Source organism: Lissotriton vulgaris, chromosome 8 (assembly GCF_964263255.1).
Source record: "Lissotriton vulgaris chromosome 8, aLisVul1.2, whole genome shotgun sequence".
In the NCBI taxonomy this organism is placed as follows: Eukaryota; Metazoa; Chordata; class Amphibia; order Caudata; family Salamandridae; genus Lissotriton; species Lissotriton vulgaris.
The window spans coordinates 1,486,015,646-1,486,036,778 of NC_141696.1; the positions used below are offsets into that span (position 1 = coordinate 1,486,015,646).

The 21,133-nt window shown below is 44.5% G+C and overlaps 1 protein-coding gene across 1 annotated transcript in view; it reads left to right on the forward strand.

Annotated features, from left to right (window-relative positions):
* Positions 1–21,133, forward strand: part of STYXL2 (serine/threonine/tyrosine interacting like 2) — a 137,295-nt gene that overhangs the window by 45,377 nt on the left and 70,785 nt on the right. Inside the window, exons 2-3 of the mRNA XM_086935543.1 lie at positions 5,140–5,268; positions 20,040–20,134. Of these exons, the coding sequence (XP_086791669.1) occupies positions 5,159–5,268; positions 20,040–20,134 (205 nt within the window). The 5' untranslated portion in view covers positions 5,140–5,158. The remainder of the gene's footprint in view (positions 1–5,139; positions 5,269–20,039; positions 20,135–21,133) is intronic.

The following is a 21,133-nucleotide window of genomic DNA, read 5'->3' on the forward strand; positions in this document are numbered from 1 at the left end:
TGACGCGGACGGCCTGCTGATGGTCCAGTTCTAAGGTGTAATCACAAAGGACCTAGGAGGAGCAGTCAAGGAGAGTGTACAGGTGGCCACAAGGTGTAGGTGGTGCTGGGTGAATCCTCACAGGGAGGATGATTGTGATAGCAGTGTGTCTGAGTGAGGTTGTGGGAGCACTGAAGGCTACTGATGGTGCAGAGGTGAGGCTCTGTTGATGAACATTCCAGCCCCCTCCATGAGGGTCTGGAACAGCTCATGGAGGTGGTATTGTCAGTGTGGTGAGGCAGCTGGAGAGGGGGTGACCTCTGGGTCAACCCTGATCTTGAAGGTATGAATGAAATGCGGTGGGTGGAAGGGGGTGATGGCAGATCTCTTGTAAACAGACCTGCCAACCCAGAGGCGGCAAGATACAGTGTTTGTTGAGGGCCTGGTTTGTTGTAACAAAGAATACTGAAAGTGGAGGTAAGGGGATACAATGATCTTGAGAGAAGACGGGGGTACGGAAGGCAAGGGTGGGTGCACGCCTATGGATGACAATTAGGGGTTGCCAGAAGAAGCAGCTGCGACCCCTGTGCCCCTGCTGGCAGCCAGTGGCACCCTTCTAGTGACCCCTGCCTCTGTGCCAGTCTATCACTGTTTTACTCCAGCCCATAGTACTTGTTGTGAAGGAGATCTTAGGTGAACTAAAAGCGTTTATACAGTTTGTAAGTGAGCTTTCCTTCAAAGAGACCAAAATAAAAACATTGTTCAGTAAAAGGGACATCTTGATTACCATGTTGTCTATAGTGATTTCCTTTTAAGTCATTTTGAAAACTGGTAAAATATTTTCAATGATTATCTCTCAAATTATTTTCTCTCATTCACTCATCCTCTGCTGGGAAAAGGTGTCAGTCGTCCCAAAGCCTCCTTATGTAATAAGAATATTTCGCAGAGGAGAAACAAAAGAAAACCAAAAACGTAACATAATGCTTAGAAAAAACACGTTTTGAAGAATGTATTTAACCACTTAAATTCGGAGAAAATTTGTTTTTAAACATGTTATGAATCTGCAAATAGTTTGCTTAACCTGTTAGACAATAATCAACCACAATGCATTTCAGTAAACGGCCTTCATTACAAAATGTCTTCTTGTGATTTCATCAGTGTCAGGAGCAATGTCGCAATCCTTGCTGGAATGTTATCAGGGTCAAATGGCATTTGATGTCACTTCCTGTGATGCCGGCATCAACAGGACCATGATGTCACTTCCATTGGGTGTATTGGTTGCGTCTGCCATTACTTTAGATACTTGGGGATGTTGATTGAGTCTGCCATTACTTTAGATTCTTGGGGATGTTGATTGAGTCTGTCATTACTTTAGATACTTGGGGATGTTGATTTAGTCTGCCATACTTTAGATACTTGGGCATGTTGATTGAGTCTGCCATTACTTTAGATGCTTGGGGATGTTGATTGAGTCTGCCATTACTTTAGATTCTTGGGGATGTTGATTGAGTCTGCCATTACTTTAGATTCTTGGGGATGTTGATTGAGTCTGTCATTACTTTAGGTACTTGGGGATGTTGGTTGAGTCTGTCATTACTTTAGATACTTGGGGATGTTGGTTGCGTCTCCCATTATTTTAGATTCTTGGGGATGTTGATTGAGTCTACCATTACGTTAGATACTTGGGGCTGTTAGACGAGTCTGCCATTACTTTAGATACTTTGAGATGTTGATTGAATCTGCCATTACTTGAGTCTGCCATTACTTAAGATTCTTGGGGATGTTGATTGAGTCTGCCATTACTTTAGATTCTTGGGGATGTTGATTGAGTCTGTCATTACTTTAGATACTTGGGGATGTTGGTTGAGTCTGTCATTACTTTAGATACTTGGGGATGTTGGTTGCGTCTCCCATTATTTTAGATTCTTGGGGATGTTGATTGAGTCTACCATTACGTTAGATACTTGGGGCTGTTAGACGAGTCTGTCATTACTTTAGATACTTTGGGATGTTGATTGAATCTGCCATCACCTTAGATACTTGAGGATGTTCATTGAGTCTGCCATTACGTTAGATGATTGGGGATGTTGATTGAGTCTGCCATCCCTTTAGATGCTTGGGACAGTTGATTGAGTCTGCCACTACTTTAGATGCTTGGGGATGTGTGCTTGAGTCTACCATTACCTTATTTACTTGGGGATGTTGGTTGAGTCTGCTGTTACTTTAGATGCTTTGGACAGTTCATTGAGTCTGCCATCCATTTAGATGCTTGGGACTGTTGATTCAGTCTGCTGTTACTTTAGATGCTTGAAGATGTTCATTGAGTCTGCCATCACTTTAGCTGCTTTGGGATGTTTCTTGTCTCTGCTGTCACTTCAGATGCTTGGAACTGTTGATTGAGTCTGCCGTCACCTTAGATACTTCGGGATGTTGATTGAGTTGGGCATTACTTTTTATAGTTGGAGCTGTTGATTGAGTCTGCCATTACTTTAGATGCTTGGAGCTGTTGATTGAGTCTGCCATCCCTTCAGATGCTTGGGACAGTTGATTGAATCTGCCATCCCTTCAGATGCTTGGGACAGTTGATTCAGTCTACCATCCCTTCAGATGCTTGGGGATGTTGGTTGAGTCTGCCATTACTTTAGATGCTTAGGCATGTTGATTGAGTCTGCCATTACTTTAGATGCTTGGGGATGTTGATTGAGTCTGCCATTACCTTATTTACTTGGGGATGTTTATTGAGTCTGCCATTACTTTAGATGCTTGGGGATGTTGGTTGAGTCTGCCATTACCTTATTTACTTGGGGATGTTGATTGAGTCTGCCATTACTTTAGATGCTTGGGGATGTTGGTTGAGTCTGCCTTTACCTTATTTACTTGGGGATGTTGATTGAGTCTGCCATCACTTTAGATGCTTGGGGATGTTGATTGAGTCTGCCATCACTTTAGATGCTTGGGGATGTTGATAGAGTCTGCCATTACCTTATTTACTTGGGGATGTTGATTGAGTCTGCCATTACTTTAGATGCTTGGGGATGTTGATTGAGTCTGCCATTACTTTAGATTCTTGGGGATGTTGATTGAGTCTGCCATTACTTTAGATTCTTGGGGATGTTGATTGAGTCTGTCATTACTTTAGGTACTTGGGGATGTTGGTTGAGTCTGTCATTACTTTAGATACTTGGGGATGTTGGTTGCGTCTCCCATTATTTTAGATTCTTCGGGATGTTGATTGAGTCTACCATTACGTTAGATACTTGGGGCTGTTAGACGAGTCTGCCATTACTTTAGATACTTTGAGATGTTGATTGAATCTGCCATTACTTGAGTCTGCCATTACTTAAGATTCTTGGGGATGTTGATTGAGTCTGCCATTACTTTAGATTCTTGGGGATGTTGATTGAGTCTGTCATTACTTTAGATGCTTGCGATGTTGATTGAGTCTGCCATTACTTTAGATGCTTGGGGATGTTGATTGAGTCTGCCATTACTTTAGATGCTTGGGGATGTTGATTGAGTCTGCCATTACTCTAGATGCTTAGGCATGTTGATTGAGTCTGCCATTACTCTAGATGCTTAGGCATGTTGATTGAGTCTGCCATTACTTTAGATGCTTAGGCATGTTAATTGAGTCTGTCATTACTTTAGATGCTTAGGCATGTTTATTGAGTCTGCCATTACTTTAGAAGCTTGGGGCTGTTGATTGAATCAGCCATCACGTTAGATGCTGGGGGCTGTTCATTGAATCAGCCATCACTTTAGATGCTTAGGACTCTTGATTGAGTCTGCCATACTTTATTTACTTAGGAATGTTGGTTGCGTCTGCCATTACTTTATTTACTTGAGGATGTTGATTGAGTCTGCCATTACTTTACATGCTTGGGGCTGTTGATAGAGTCTGACATTACTTTAGATGCTTGGGCCTGTTGATTGGGTCTGCCATTACTTTATCAGCTCAGCAGTTTGCCACAGCTTCTTCAACCAGCTGACAATTCTTAGAATGCCATTTCATTTGTTCTCTCTTTGGGAGAGTGGCATTGTAATTTCTCCTGGACTATGTAAATTGCCTTTTTAGGCTAACCAGAACTTTCTGCTAAATACTAGCTTTTTCAAAATGAAACACACAAGGAAGATAGACTAAAGTCCTGATGTGCTCTGTGTCTTACCCCCCACAGTTCCCAAACATTCTGCTCCACATAGATAGTCTGGTTTCTGTAAGAAGCACATTGACTCACTCTTGGTAGCTTGGCCTAAGCATCAAGGTGTCATCTGCAAACAAAAAATGTCTGAAGATCAATTTTATTGATAGACAGGTGTGTTAAACTCACACAAACACTCACTCACCCTCAAAAAGACAGTGCCCACAACTGTCCAGAACAGCAGACCTGGGAAGCACAGCAATTACAGAGCAAGAGGAATAGTGAAGAAATGCAGTCTCCATTTTAAAAATTGGGATACATGTATTAAGGTGCATTAGAACACCATGCAGGAATATTTTTTCTATTCTGCACTGACATATTTTGCAAATATTTCACACTAAAGGTTTGGAACTTAATTTATAAGTATCACAGAAATCAAATATGCCTTAATTGTAGGGATGGGCGGTAGAACTGATGGAATTTTTTTCCACTCAGCGTTACGCTTGTAATGCAGAGTTTCATCCAAATTCCACCATCCACCGCATGGCGAGCATTTTTCTCCCACACAGCTAAAAAAAGGTAAGTTGGTAAGTGAGAGCACGAGTTTCAGTTGCAAGGGGGGCACCCAGTGAGATTTCCCCAATGCAGGCGGTCGTGACCGCTTGCGGTCAGAAAGCTGCTGCGCAAGTAGAAGATCTACTGAAGCGACAGCAAAATCAACTCATGAAGCTGCGGCCTTCAGCGTAAAATGAGCTCCTGCGATAAAGCAAAGCACAAGTAACACAATGTGCCTATTTATGCCCATTCCTGGAATTCCACAGAATCTCACTGAGTCAATGGATCAAAAGTTGGTATTAACAGACAGACACAGTAGTTTACTAATATGAACCACATATAACACTGGCCAGAGCAGTATCAAAGTCAATCCTGACCAGTTAAACCATCAGATTCCTGAATTTGCTGGCAGCTATTGGAGTAGTTTTGCAACATGTTTTCTAATGTTATTGATTTCCTTTTTTAGGCACATCTAGCAGATAACCATGGCAAGCGGCACAGACTCCGATGGGGAACAGGTTGTCCCACATGAAGAGGATGAAAGCGATGTGAGGGCAGTCCAAGCCCGCTATCTCCGCAGTCCTTCTCCCAGTCAGTGAGTACCACTTGTTACCAGCACCAGATTCTTTCAATGTTGTCAGACTATAATATTCTTTTGTGATCAAATTCATTTCAAGAGCATTTGTAATTCTTTGAAAAATTACATTACACTAGAAATTAAAATGTGTTTATTTTTTATTTTTGGGCCTCATTACAAGGTGTACCCCCTAAAGGGGAGGAAAACAGCAATTTGCTCTTTCCTATTAGGTATGGCTAGGTAAGCACAAAGTGCCCCAACACCGTTAACTGGACAGTAGTAGTCCTTTAAGAAGACCCCTCACTCACCAACCTGGTTGGTGACATGCTTCCTCATTGGGGTCCCACCCCATAGGCCGAGTGCCTATAGGGTGTGCTACGACACCTGACTACAGTGGAGCGGGATATTGGGGGATCTCTCCTGAGTGTTGTTGGGGGAGGTGGGGCGGGGGCGGGGGGCTTCGGGCCTGTCTGGGGCCGGCATCACTGCCACCCCAGCCCTATTCTGTAGTGATACGCTTTTGACACTTGAGTTTGGATGGGGTTTCCACGTTGGTTGTCTGTCCTGGGGTGTGGGAGTTGGGGTAGTTTGGTTACGCAAGTTGGGGGGGGACGAGGGTGGGACCTGGGCGTGCTGGGGGGGTCGCTGAGAGGGCGAATAGGACACGGTGGACTCTACCATGGGATCCGACTTAGGCTACAAATGTCTCACATGGAACGTAAGGGGGATGCACTCGATGCATAGGCGACACAAGATCCACTCCTATCTGGTCAGGCGGGGCATACACATCGCCTTCCTTCAGGAAACGCATCTGCTAGCTAAGGAAGGGAAGGCACTGCAGCGACGCTGGAGGGGGCAGGTCTATCACACTGGCTACTCTGCTTATGCTAGGGGGGTGGCCATTTGGATACGGGCGGGGGTACCCTTTCAGTGTACACAACAGGTAATTGACCCGGAGGGGAGATACATAATGGTGCGAGGCAAGCTGGATGGGAGGGACCTTATCCTGGGTTGCTTGTACGCCCCGAATGTGGACCAGCCTGCATTTCGCTCTCTACTGTCCAATAAACTAGCCCCGTTCTTAGTGGAACCCTTGCTCCTGGCGGCGACTTTAACAGTGTGGCTGACGTTGCCCTGGACAGATCTCACCCCCCCCCCCTGCCGAATGCACCAGCTGGTAGACTTGCACTCGCGCGCTCCGCCTGGCAACGCCAGTGGGGACTGGTCGACTCCTGGAGGGCTAACCACCCGTCGGACAGGGACTACTCCTTCTTCTCCGCTCTCCATGAGTTGCACGTCCGCATAGATGCCTTCCTGTGCTCCCAGGACGTGCACGCAGAAGTGTGCCACAGTGAGTATCTCACGCGCTCGATCTCTGACCATAACCCGCTTCTCGTGCGGATGCGCTGGTCGCAAATCCGCCCGAGGATCCCGGCTTGGAAACTCCCCCCTGAGGCACTAGACGATCAGCTCTTCCGTACCACAATTGCCTCGGGCATCGAAGCTTACTTCCATGTGAACGCAGGCACGGCGGGCTCGGCTGCGACGGAATGGGACGCCTTCAAATCTGTGATACGGGGCCAGTGCATTGCGACGTCATCGGGGGTGCGGAGAACGGAAATTGAGAAAGAGGACGAGACGCTGCGGGGGCTGGAGAGGGCAAGGCCTGAACGGCCGGACACCCACAAGGCCCTGCTGGAGGCGCGAGAGGCGGTGGCGGCGACGGTGGAGCGCCTCCGGTGCTTTGACTACAAGGCCTACCTCACGCGAGCGCACTCGGAACGCGACAAGTCAGGAGCTCTTCTGGCCTGGCTGGCCAATCCGGCTCGTCGGAGCTCGGTCATCCTTGAGCTCAGGGACCACGCGGGGGCGGCGCGATTTGATCAACAGGGGATCAACGCGTTGTTCTACGACTACTACAAGGAACTCTACCGCAGCAGGGTCCTCCCTTCGCTGGAGGAATTCCAGGCCTTTATGGAGGGTCTCGACCTGCCGGAACTGGGAGAGGAGGACCCGAAGCAGCTCGGGGACAAGATCGAGGAGAGAGAGGTGCGGGTCGCCATCAAGAGCATGGCGAGGAACAAGACGCCGGGCACCGACGGATTCCCTACGGAATTCTATCTCACCTACGCGGATCTCCTTGCGCCCCGGCTGACGTGGCTGTACAACGAGTCGAAGCGGCTGGGTTGTCTTCCTGCGACCACGAGGGAGGCGCTGATCGTCCCCCTGCTGAAGCCGGGCAAGCAACCGTGGGACAGAACAGCGTACCGCTCACTGTCCATGCTCAACCTGGACTACAAGATTTTAAGCAAGATCTTGGCGACGCGATTGCTCCCCCACATGCCCATGCTGGTTCACGCGGACCAGTCGGGTTTCATCCCGGCCCGCAATACGGCGCTTAATGTGCGGCGACTCCTGCATGTACTGGAGGCTGACACCTATGACGGCGACGAGGCAGTGGTGTTTGCTGTCGATATGGAGAAGGCCTTTGACAGCCTGGAATGGCCTTATCTCTTCCACGTTCTGCGCACGCTGGGCCTCGGCGAAGGCTTCGTAAATTGGACGATGCTGCTCTACCAGAACGCGACGGCGAAAGTCAGAACTGGGAGAGTTATCTCTGAGATGTGCAAGGTGGGCAGGGGCACCCGCCAGGGATGTCCTCTCTCCCCCCTGCTGTTTGCCCTGGCTGTCGAACCCCTTGCAGCGCGAGCCCGGCTGGGCCAGGCGTATCAGGGCCTGGACGTCTATGGACAGGTACACCACATCGCATTATATGCAGATGATCTGCTGATGTTCCTGGCGAACTCGGCGGACTCCCTGCGTGGAGCTAAGACCCTCCTGCAATCGCTGAGCAGAGTATCGGGCCTCCGAGTGAACTGGGCGAAGTCCCACCTATTCCCAGCCCGCCCACGGAGAGCAGGCCCACAAACTACGGAGGGCGTGACGTGGGAAGAGAGGAGCCTGCGATACCATGGCACCTCGATCTTCCATGACAGGGCCGATATCCTTGAGGGAAATATCGGATCGGCGATCAGGCACACTAAAGGGAACTTTGACTTTTGGAGCACGCTCCCATTGTCACTCATGGGGAGAGTGGCGCTACTCAAGATGGTGACCTTACCGCGGCTGCTTTACTTCTTCGGGACCCTCCCGATCTGGATCCCGGCGAGCTACTTTCGGCGGCTGAGATCGATGGTTATCGGCTTTCTGTGGGGGGCGGGCAGGCGCAGGGTGGCGCATGCCACACTTCTCCGCCCTCGGGCGGATGGAGGACTGGCAGTGCCGGACTACGAGCTCTACTACCTGGCGGCGCAACTGCAATGGCTAACACAGTGGGTAGCAAGAGCCAGAAAAGGGGAGGACGGTTCAGGAGAACCGGCGGGCCCGGTCCAGGTGTTGTCCCGGATTGTCCTGGGACTTCCGATGGGAGATTTCCACCTTACTCAGGAGTTTGCGACGGCCCGAAAATGCTGGAACAGATATCGCCGAAGGAGCGGTATTACGGTTCCGTACGCACCTGAGATCCCACTTAAACTCTGCGGGGCACTTCCGCACGGGGGCTCGTGGCGCGGGCTAGACGGTTGGGACCAGCAAGGGCTGTCATCCATGGGCGACCTGTACGAAAACGGGGCGATGTTGCCCTTCGACCTCCTGAAGGACCGCTTTGAGCTGGCGGGAGGGGACTTCCTCCTTCACGCGGCATTAACGGCGGCTATCCGCAAACACTGGAGGGCGGGCATGTTGGAGACACAGCTGTCCCTGGGCTGCCAGTACGTCGTGATGATGGCGGGGACGGTCAAGGCTGTCACGTGCATATATCGACGCATGGTCTCGGAGTCCGTCGCTCCACTGCTGGCCTTGAAGGCGAAATGGGAGGCTGACTTGGCGACTGAGATCTCCGAGGAGGCATGGAATGGCATACTGGAAGGGGCCCGAAACGGGACGCGCAACGCGAGGTACCAGCTGGTGCACTTTTATGTCCTACACAGGGCCTACCTGACCCCTGACAAACTACATAAATACTTCCCGGCCCACTCGGCGTCCTGCCCACGTTGCCCGGCGGATCTCGCCGATTTCCAACACATGTTCTGGTCCTGTCCTGAGCTGGGGTCCTTTTGGAGGGAAGTAGTGGAGGTTCTGAGGGAGGTAACGGAGAGGGACCTGCAACTCACCATGGCACACTGCATACTACACTGGTTCCCACACACATCAAAAAACAAGGTTACTAGCAAGTTTCTGGATTTGGAGCTCCTCCTGGCGAAACGGGCCATTACGTCCCAATGGAAGGCGACCAGGGGCCCCACGGTAGAGCGCTGGAAGGCTGAGCTACATAAATGGGCCCGGTGTGAGGGTGAGCTTCGTCTGCAGGCCGCGCTCAGGGCAGGCAATGACATGGCACTGGAGAGGGCCAGGGCGTGGGAGGGGCTGGTCCTGGATCTCACGCTCCTGGACATGGAAGAGGAGGACACCCCGGTGCATAGTCCGGCTCCGGCGGTGCGCCCGCCTGACGGGGGGATGACTTAGGCCCACTCTGCTGATCCCCTATTTGCATTCCAATGTGGTGACTTACGAATAGTTGCTGATAAATCCTGGTGCTCTGCTTCGGATCTGGTCTAGTTGGGAGGGTTGAGAACTCGGTTCGGTGGTACTCTGGCACGCCTGGGGGGGTGGGGGGTCTGGGCGGGGGCGGGGGGGGCAGTTCTGGGTGGTTCTGGGCGAGGGTAGAGGGGTAGGCGGGGATGGGAGTGTTGAGGGGGAGTGGGGGATGGATGTTCAGTAAGGGTAAAAAGCGACTCTTGGTTCAACTGGACTTGGGGCACGGAAGAGGGACCGTGAGGACCGAAAAGCAGCTCTGCCATTTCCCAACCACCTGGTAGTTATGGACCGATACAGAATGCTCCAGCGCAGTTTTTTTTCCCCCATGGTATTGCCGCTCAACCTCCGGGGTGTGAGCTGAATGGCTCTGTGATGCGGGGGTGGGGGAGTTGCGCTTCAATTGAGCGACAAGGGAAATGGCTCGAATATACTGTATGCATTCATGACATTGCTGCAATAAAAAGATATTTACAAAAAAAAATACGATGGTTCCCAACACTGTTCAGTCGGACTCCCATTGACTTCAATGGGAGCCTGTGTTCTGACCAAATACACAGCCTCCCATTGAAGAAAGGTGTGGGCGGGGAAAATCGTGCACCCTGTGGGGGGCACCCCAAGATGCTGCTACACTGTGTATGGTTGGAAAGGGGGGACCCATGGGTACTCCCACAGCCCTGATTCGGAGGCCCCTGGGTGAAGGGGGACCTGCTACTGGCCCTCAAAGTCAGATTGTGACAGCCGATCTATGTCGGAACAACCAATTGGAAATGCTGTCTTAATCGGACATCTTTATCGCTCGGTCGGAACCTCGGTCCGTAAACCTTTTACGAGTCGGTTCCGATCGACTCGGTTACTCCAAAAGTCGATTGGAACCGAGTTGGACAGTCCGAAGGGTTTACGAACATCGTGATCGGTCGTTCGGAAATGCTTCCGAGCCGGTCTGAAACTAGGCTTCGGAATCAGATTCAAACTAATCGAATGCCGCTCGGATCCTTTCTGAACGACATCCTAATTGACTCCTAAGTCTTGAATTAGGACCGAGACCATGGAGCAAGGAAAGACTTGGTTGTAGTTGTGAGGAGATGCAGATATATGGATACACCCCGTGCTTAATTTGTGATGGTGGTTTCTGGTTCCCGGCACCAGCAATTATTTCTCAACACTGGGACTTATGGCAGTTTGCCACATGATGGCACTGTTTATCTGATTTAGAGATGAGTACAACAGTTGTTTATTAATTCAAAATACATTAAAAGTAACTAATACCTGCCGCCGCAGCCATTCTTATAGCTTTGGGGGTCCTGGAATAGTCTGAAATGTCACATTTGTAGGAGTGTGATGGTTAGTAGTTTTGTCGGTACCATCGTTGGCAGTACTGGCAGGGGCAGTGGTTGGTGCGAGCTGTGGTAGCATCCTGACGCGGGCCCTGGCACTTAACTGTTTTCCAAATTAAGCACTGGATAGACCAGAGGAGAGACACTGTAGCAAGACAGTTTGCACATAGTTTATACTGGCATACAGCTAAAGCAGCCTCTAGCAAGATCTAAAAAAGAGCATGACCAGGCAAACAATATCACCATTCCATGTGGGGAAATGTAGACAGTTGCAGAAGCATCAGATCAGCACAGTTATAAAATGCTGACCAATCACTGCTATGAAACTGTCTGGTCTAATTTTAGAATGATGTAATTGTGTATGTGGTTCCAGTTCGCCTGCTCCTGTCACTTTTGGGATTAGGAGAGGGGTAAGCCAGAATCCACAATCTATTTGAAGTAGACATAGGCAGGGGCGTAGCTTCAAGAGTGTATTTGCGATGTGACACACTTCAAATAAATGCATTCTTGGCCTGTTCGTTGGGTCAGGGTGCCCTGAGTCGGGTCTGCTGTGTCTGTGTCGGTCCTGTGGCAAGAATAAAATACAAAATAGTGACCTTGCTGTAAAACAGGAGAGAGCGTCTAAGATGTACATCTGGTGGCTGAAATCAAAATGTGAAACCAGATAACTCAATACTGCCTTCCCTGCTTGTCCAAATTGTGTGATCCTAGACAAACAATTTATTTCAGAGCCTCCTTTTACTTTATTATCACATATGAGCGCATTTTTAAATACTTGAGTTCAGGATAGGTGCTGTACAAGCACCGCTTATGTTTGATTTGATAGACAATGTTGCACCATCTACAATAAGAATCTAGGCCATGTGTTGGGTTTACCTGACTACTTTAGGGTTTACATGAAGAGCATGGGGGCTATTCACAAACTACATTCTGTAGTACGTCTTGTAGTACAAGAGCAGTACAAACATAATACAAAATGCTATTCACAAACCGCGCTTCTCAAGTACTTTTTTTTTGCAGTTGTACTTTAGAAGTGCAATTTGTGATTCGCATTTTGTACTACATTTACAGTACTATTGTAGTACTACAAAACGCACAATAACATGCTGTTTCTGAATAGCCCCAGGCCCTTCAAGTTGCCAGAGACGTTAAAGTTACAGTCTGAGTAAATTTACACTTGGATTTTGTGACTAGCCAAAAAGTAGTAAACTTACTCAAAGCTGATTATTACTCAAAAATGGAAGTTATATGAACCAGGCCCATATAGTGACTGGTTTACCAAATACATTTCAAATCTGCACCCATAGAAGTACTTTTGAAAGGGTGCAAATGTACTACTTTTTGGAATTCACATACATTCGCAGTAGTAGACTTGGAAACCTGTGCCAGAGTCAGGTTTCTAGGTGTACTACTGACAATCAAATACCTAAAGGTTTATGAAATATGGAGTGAATGCTTGTGAATAGCCTAACCAGTGTCAATCGCACAGGATAACATTCCAACCCTTCGTTTTTTGCTCACTGTGCCAGTCTAGATAGAGGCTCGCCTAATGCAAATTAGTAGTGACCCTGTACTTCATGGAAATATTCCAACCCAAACCTTGGCCATCTCAACCCCAACCTTGTGGCACACTGTCTTTTTAGTTAAGAAACTTGAGATTCACACCCCGAAATTAAATGACTAAGCTACGCCCCTGATCCTAGTGCACTGGATGCAAACAATGGTACCATTGGCGTAACAAAAAATAATGGTGCCCCCCTGCAAAATCGTGAGGAGGGGCCTGAAAGTCTGCCATATCTAACAACTATTCATTGGCCTTGGGTTGAATGAGGACCCGTCAAGGGTTGAGGGGCCCCTTAGGGGGTCCCTGTGGTACAGGCCCTTATGTTACGCCCCTGAATGGCACTGGTCAGTGGCTCTGGAAGGTTAGGGATGTTCTGATTTAATGCCCGAGATTAGTTGGATGTTTGGCCTGGTCATAGCTGTACTGCAGAGTGTATTTTTTAAATTAAAATCATCACTGTCAGCCCCTCTTGACTGCAGTGGTTAATCTGTATAAGAATGAATGCTGAGTCTAAAGTTTTGCTCAGACGCCTGCTGCCAGGTCTATTGTAAGTCCGTGCGCCAAATACCATAGCTGTGTAATCTTGAATCCACCTCATGCCTCTTTAATCCACTTCCAGACACTCCCTGCCCCTTTATCTCACTCTTGCAGGATTGTTGTCGTCTCTGCTTACTTTCTTTGCTACTGTTTGTCCATATTTTTCTTCCTCCCTCTTTCCGCCTTTTCGTTTACTTTCTTTCTTGCCCTGGGCTATGAAAGAAAAATAGTTTCCCGTCCCCAAAAAATGAGTGCCTGTGTGTCCCATCTACATACACTGGCTCAAATTAAGCGCTGCTTCGCCGTTGGTGTGTACTTCATCTTCTTGGTCTGTGGACTGAGACTAACACTTAACCTCATTGGATCACGCAGCAGAAGGCGGGCAGACTAAACACCCCTTAATGAGACTGATGGTGCCCCCACACAGAGGAGGAATGCAGCTGGACTGCCATTGGTCAGTGCCTTTCATTTGATAGGGAACTTTGAAGACATCCATCATGGAAAGCCGGTAACCCCAGGACAGGCAGCACTTCATCTAAACAGGATGGCCTGCCTTTAAATACATCACCTTTTAAAAATTGGAACTCCACTAAAGTCCATCACCTTTTAAAAATTGGAACTCCACTAAAGTCCATAACCTTTTAAAAATTGGAACTTCACTAAAGTCCATCACCTTTTAAAAATTGGAACTCCACTAAAGTCCATCACCTTTTAAAAATTGGATCTTCACTAAAGTCCATCACCTTTTAAACATTGGAACTCCACTAAAGTCCATCACCTTTTAAAAATTGGAACTCCACTAAAGTCCATAACCAATTTTATAAATTGGAACTCCACTAAAGTCCATCACCTTTTAAAAATTGGAACTCCACTAAAGTCCATCACCTTTTAAAAAGTGGAATCCACTAAAGTCCATCACCTTTTAAAAATTGGAACTCCACTAAAGTCCATCACCTTTTAAAAATTGGAACTTCACTAAAGTCCATAACCAATTTTATAAATTGGAACTCCACTAAAGTCCATCACCTTTTAAAAATTGGAACTCCACTAAAGTCCATCACCTTTTAAAAATTGGATCTTCACTAAAGTCCATCACCTTTAAAAATTGGAACTCCACTAAAGTCCATAACCAATTTTATAAATTGGAACTCCACTAAAGTCCATCACCTTTTAAAAATTGGAACTCCACTAAAGTCCATCACCTTTTAAAAATTGGAACTCCACTAAAGTCCATCACCTTTTAAAAATTGGATCTTCACTAAAGTCCATCACGTTTTTCAAAATTGGAACTCCACTAAAGTCCATAACCAATTTTATAAATTAGAACCCCACTAAAGTCCATCACCTTTTAAAAATTGGATCTTCACTAAAGTCCATCACCTTTTAAACATTGGAACTCCACTAAAGTCCATCACGTTTTTCAAAATTGGAACTCCACTAAAGTCCATAACCGATTTTATAAATTAGAACCCCACTAAAGTCTATCACCTTTTAAAAATTGGAACTCCACTAAAGTCCATCACCTTTAAAAATTGGAACTCCACTAAAGTCCATCACCTTTTAAAAATTGGAACTCCACTAAAGTCCATCACCTTTTAAAAATTGGAACTCCACTATAGTCCATCACCTTTTAAAAATTGGAACTCCACTAAAGTCCATAACCAATTTTATAAATTAGAACCCCACTAAAGTCCATCACCTTTTAAAAATTGGATCTTCACTAAAGTCCATCACCTTTTAAACATTGGAACTCCACTAAAGTCCATCACCTTTTAAACATTGGAACTCCACTAAAGTCCATAACCAATTTTATAAATTGGAACTCCACTAAAGTCCATCACCTTTTAAAAATTGGAACTCCACTAAAGTCCATCACCTTTTAAAAAGCGGAATCCACTAAAGTCCATCACCTTTTAAAAATTGGAACTCCACTAAAGTCCATCACCTTTTAAAAATTGGAACTCCACTAAAGTCCATCACCTTTTAAAAATTGGAACTTCACTAAAGTCCATAACCAATTTTATAAATTGGAACTCCACTAAAGTCCATCACCTTTTAAAAATTGGAACTCCACTAAAGTCCATCACCTTTTAAAAATTGGATCTTCACTAAAGTCCATCACCTTTAAAAATTGGATCTTCACTAAAGTCCATCACGTTTTTCAAAATTGGAACTCCACTAAAGTCCATAACCAATTTTATAAATTGGAACTCCACTAAAGTCCATCACCTTTTAAAAATTGGAACTCCACTAAAGTCCATCACCTTTTAAAAATTGGATCTTCACTAAAGTCCATCACGTTTTTCAAAATTGGAACTCCACTAAAGTCCATAACCAATTTTATAAATTGGAACTCCACTAAAGTCCATCACCTTTTAAAAATTTGGAACTCCACTAAAGTCCATCACCTTTTAAAAATTGGATCTTCACTAAAGTCCATCACGTTTTTCAAAATTGGAACTCCACTAAAGTCCATAACCAATTTTATAAATTGGAACTCCACTAAAGTCCATCACCTTTTAAAAATTGGAACTCCACTAAAGTCCATCACCTTTTAAAAATTGGATCTTCACTAAAGTCCATCACCTTTAAAAATTGGAACTCCACTAAAGTCCATAACCAATTTTATAAATTGGAACTCCACTAAAGTCCATCACCTTTTAAAAATTGGAACTTCACTAAAGTCCATCACCTTTTAAAAATTGGAACTCCACTAAAGTCCATCACCTTTTAAAAATTGGATCTTCACTAAAGTCCATCACGTTTTTCAAAATTGGAACTCCACTAAAGTCCATAACCAATTTTATAAATTAGAACCCCACTAAAGTCCATCACCTTTTAAAAATTGGATCTTCACTAAAGTCCATCACCTTTTAAACATTGGAACTCCACTAAAGTCCATCACGTTTTTCAAAATTGGAACTCCACTAAAGTCCATAACCGATTTTATAAATTAGAACCCCACTAAAGTCTATCACCTTTTAAAAATTGGAACTCCACTAAAGTCCATCACCTTTAAAAATTGGAACTCCACTAAAGTCCATCACCTTTTAAAAATTGGAACTCCACTAAAGTCCATCACCTTTTAAAAATTGGAACTCCACTATAGTCCATCACCTTTTAAAAATTGGAACTCCACTAAAGTCCATAACCAATTTTATAAATTAGAACCCCACTAAAGTCCATCACCTTTTAAAAATTGGATCTTCACTAAAGTCCATCACCTTTTAAACATTGGAACTCCACTAAAGTCCATCAACTTTTAAACATTGGAACTCCACTAAAGTCCATAACCAATTTTATAAATTGGAACTCCACTAAAGTCCATCACCTTTTAAAAATTGGAACTCCACTAAAGTCCATCACCTTTTAAAAAGCGGAATCCACTAAAGTCCATCACCTTTTAAAAATTGGAACTCCACTAAAGTCCATCACCTTTTAAAAATTGGAACTCCACTAAAGTCCATCACCTTTTAAAAATTGGAACTTCACTAAAGTCCATAACCAATTTTATAAATTGGAACTCCACTAAAGTCCATCACCTTTAAAAATTGGATCTTCACTAAAGTCCATCACGTTTTTCAAAATTGGAACTCCACTAAAGTCCATAACCAATTTTATAAATTGGAACTCCACTAAAGTCCATCACTTTTTAAAAATTGGAACTCCACTAAAGTCCATCACCTTTTAAAAATTGGATCTTCACTAAAGTCCATCACGTTTTTCAAAATTGGAACTCCACTAAAGTCCATAACCAATTTTATAAATTGGAACTCCACTAAAGTCCATCACCTTTTAAAAATTGGAACTCCACTAAAGTCCATCACCTTTTAAAAATTGGATCTTCACTAAAGTCCATCACGTTTTTCAAAATTGGAACTCCACTAAAGTCCATAACCGATTTTATAAATTAGAACCCCACTAAAGTCTATCACCTTTTAAAAATTGGAACTCCACTAAAGTCCATCACCTTTAAAAATTGGAACTCCACTAAAGTCCATCACCTTTTAAAAATTGGAACTCCACTAAAGTCCATCACCTTTTAAAAATTGGAACTCCACTATAGTCCATCACCTTTTAAAAATTGGAACTCCACTAAAGTCCATTACCGTTTAAAAATTGGAACTCCACTAATGTCCATCACCTTTAAAAATTGGAACTCCACTAAAGTCCATCACCTTTTAAAAATTGGAACTCCACTAAAGTCCATCACCTTTTAAAAATTGGAACTCCACTATAGTCCATCACCTTTTAAAAATTGGAACTCCACTAAAGTCCATCACCGTTTAAAAATTGGAACTCCACTAAAGTCCATCTCCACTGGCCCCAACATGTATATTGTTTACATGTAGAACCCTGGAGTTTCATCACAGTTCATCTCCAGGTCGACTAGTTTCAATCAATTGAACCACATCAAGGCGCTTATGGGCTCCCCGGGTGGACATTTTTGCTTATCAATCAAAGGTTACCAACAAATTATTTTCCTTTGGATGTAATTATATGCATATATTCCGTCGTGGCATTTATAGCATAACAACAGGTTCCTTTGAATCATTTGAGAAAGTTGTGGCTTTCCTGATGGAGGCGGGTTTGCTGAAACAGGCGTACAGACCTAAAGCCACGGGAAAACGGAAAACAAGAGATTTATTGTACCATTGTCAAAATATTATCTAACAATCTTTAGAATTCATCTATAAAAACCAGAGACCTAAAGCCACTGTAAAAAGGAAAACAAGACATTTATTGTATCAATGTCAAAATAATATCTAATGATCTTTAGAATTCATCTATAAAAACCTGAGACCTAAAGCCACCGGAAACAAGAGTATAATTGTATCAATTTTAAAATAATATCTAATGATTTTTAGAATTCATCTATAAAAACTTGAGACCTACAGCCACTGGAAAAAGGAAAACAAAAGATTTGTTGTATCGATGTCAAAATAACAATTAATGATCCTGAGAATTCATGTATAAAAACCCCAAAAGATGGTGCTAATGATTCGAGTGCTACAGAAAACGTCATGTATATCATCTGCATGTCTGTGTGAGATGTATGTATGAGGGTATGTGTGGTGAAAGATGGGAAGGATATGATGTGGATTTTCTAAAGGCAGTATTTGCACTAATTGAATTTAGGACGTAACTTTATGTTTTACCATGTTTTTAAATTTTGCCAGTTAATGATAAAACGTATAATTAGAGGGTACAACAGAAGTACATTTTTGTGAACCCCTTTTTATGTAGATAAGTTGCTAAACTTGTATTTCTGAGTTGCCTGAGGTTTCTGTACATTGACGGCCACTGGCACACTAGAGGCAAGCCGTATGCACCCCTACACTCACGAGTTCGGTCAGGTGCAGCCAGGGAAGTATGTCCAGATGAATACACAAGATGTACACCCCTCCCAAGGAAGGAGTGATCTCTAGAACCTTTCTGTCCAACAATCAATCAATATCACAACCCCTGCACACACAGACATTAGAATCCAGACACTGTAGAAGACCCAGAGGAACAAGACACATCTCATATATCCCTCTCAGCATTTCACTGTTTTGGGTAAAAGTGACAATTTTATTAGTTATTATTTTAAGTTGGGAAATGTGCTACTAACTATCCAATATCACCAACTACTGGACATCCAAAACTGATGAGATTTATAATAAAAATCCACTGGAAAAAAAACAGGATCGAAAACACAGCATTTTCTATGGTCAATCCTTGTGTGTAAGCACTGCCCGCCTTCCCCCGCGTGCATTGAGTACTTCCTGTCAATCTACAAGTCATCAGCAGCCTCAGCTTTCCTCACTCTCTCATCAGACCTTCCGGCAAAACTGATGGTGAATACAAAAAGGTAAATACCAGTGAAAGTAAATGTTATTCGATGATACATTATTTAATACAATTTTTCTAAGTAATAGACGAACATTCACGATTAAATCACACCAGCGCACGGTCAAAATGCGGTTTATTGCACAGTAGAGCGAACTTCATATTACAAGAACATTGTTTGCTGCCGTAGGTAATGTATATTACAGTTACTGAACACATACAAATAATTCTCCTGAGAGTGCAAGGCCTCTTCAGTGTGAGTTTACCTTACTACACAATTTAAAACCCTGTATCCTGGTTTTGGTTAAATATCTTTTTGAAAAACATAAACATGGAAGCAGTGGCGTGGTATAAACCTTGTATGCGGATTTGCAGAATGTAACATGCTTTTGGTCACCATTGTTGAGGGGAGCATCATGCTCACTCTGGCCTTCACATACAATGGTAATAAGTAGCATATTACACTCTGTATATCTGTAGACAGACATATAGATAACACCTTAAGACCTCCTGTGTTTATATATTTTTTAAACTGCATTTCCCTAATTGTAAAGTTGTATTATTTTTAAAAGACTCACCATTGACCTTTGTTGTGCAGTATAGAGTGTCAAGCTGTAGCAGGACCAAAACCTATACATCTCCAAGATGTATCCTTCACCGTTCACCCAAGTTACTGTGGGAGAGTGGCGCTGACTGGTCCTTTGTAGAACACTAGTGCCTTTGGTCTTGGGCTAGTGACACTATAGACAAACAAGAGTACCCACGAGAGATAGTAATGTCTAGCTTCCCTGGAAGTAGTATTTCATTGAGTAACACAACTGGGAATAAAGTCTCTGAAAATGTGATCAAGCTTTGAGTTGCATTCCATGTGTAAAGGGTGATTGGAAAGGACTAATGGTCTCCATCTCATCTGCATTGATTGACAGGTACTCTCTGCTGTCAGACTCCTACACCGCGAGCATCTTCATGGAGCCCATCCACCTCTCATCTGCTGTCGCTGCCAAGCAAATCATAAACGAAGGTAAGCTTCGCTTCTCGCCATCCTTGTCCCAGCCAGCATGACTGTAAGGACAAATAGAGCGTACAGTGTCCACCTTTAACGACCAAGAGAACATATGCAAAGCCAATAGGCCTGGCCTTGGCAAGCTAGTGCTATGATGTAACTGTTTTCATTGTTTATTGTTATTGCAAGCATATTGCACAAAATATAACGAACAAAAGAAGACATTTGGCTGCCTACAAGCGGTGGTCCCCAAACTCTGTGCCGTGGCTCCCTGAGGAGCCCTCAAACCTAGCCTGGGGAGCTGCACATCAAGCACTCTAATGCATTGAATGTTGAAGAGTCTGTTGGCTTCAGTTAAACTAATTCGAATTAAGCACATGATGTCGATGATTTGTAAGTAACATGCCTTAAGCTGTAAACGGAATGCCTAATTGATGGCATGTCAAAGGGGGATGAACTCCATATTTCACTGGATGCCCACTTTACACCACTCCCAAAGTAAGCAGAAGATGCCTGAATTATTGTGTTAGACTCGTTAATTGTTTTTTTTCCAAATGCATTTTACACCAATGCAAGTTAGCTGGAAAGTACAGTTGTCCTGTCTATTAAACACACTAAGAATTATTAAGCATTGACATTTGTGCTTGAATCGTAGGTACTTCCAGTACACATTTCTTTCAGTACACACACATTTCCAGACAGGCCTGCTCTCTCCTTGACACCAGGGAAGTAAATCACCATATACAGCATAATGCCAACGTTTGGAAGCAAGAAAAAGGGACGTTTAAAAAAAATATATCAGAGGAATTTATTTTACTTGCATTGATTTGGAGGCAACTTTAGGGAGGAGACAGCAAAAATAAAGCTGTATGTTGTTTAAAAAATCGTGAGTCACCCTGCTGAGACAGGTGTGTTGGCACGTATGACATGGGTAGAAATGGAAGTGCACACAAATATTCTTCAGCAACAGAACACTTTGGTAATGGGGCCTACATGCATGGGATGCTATCTAGCACT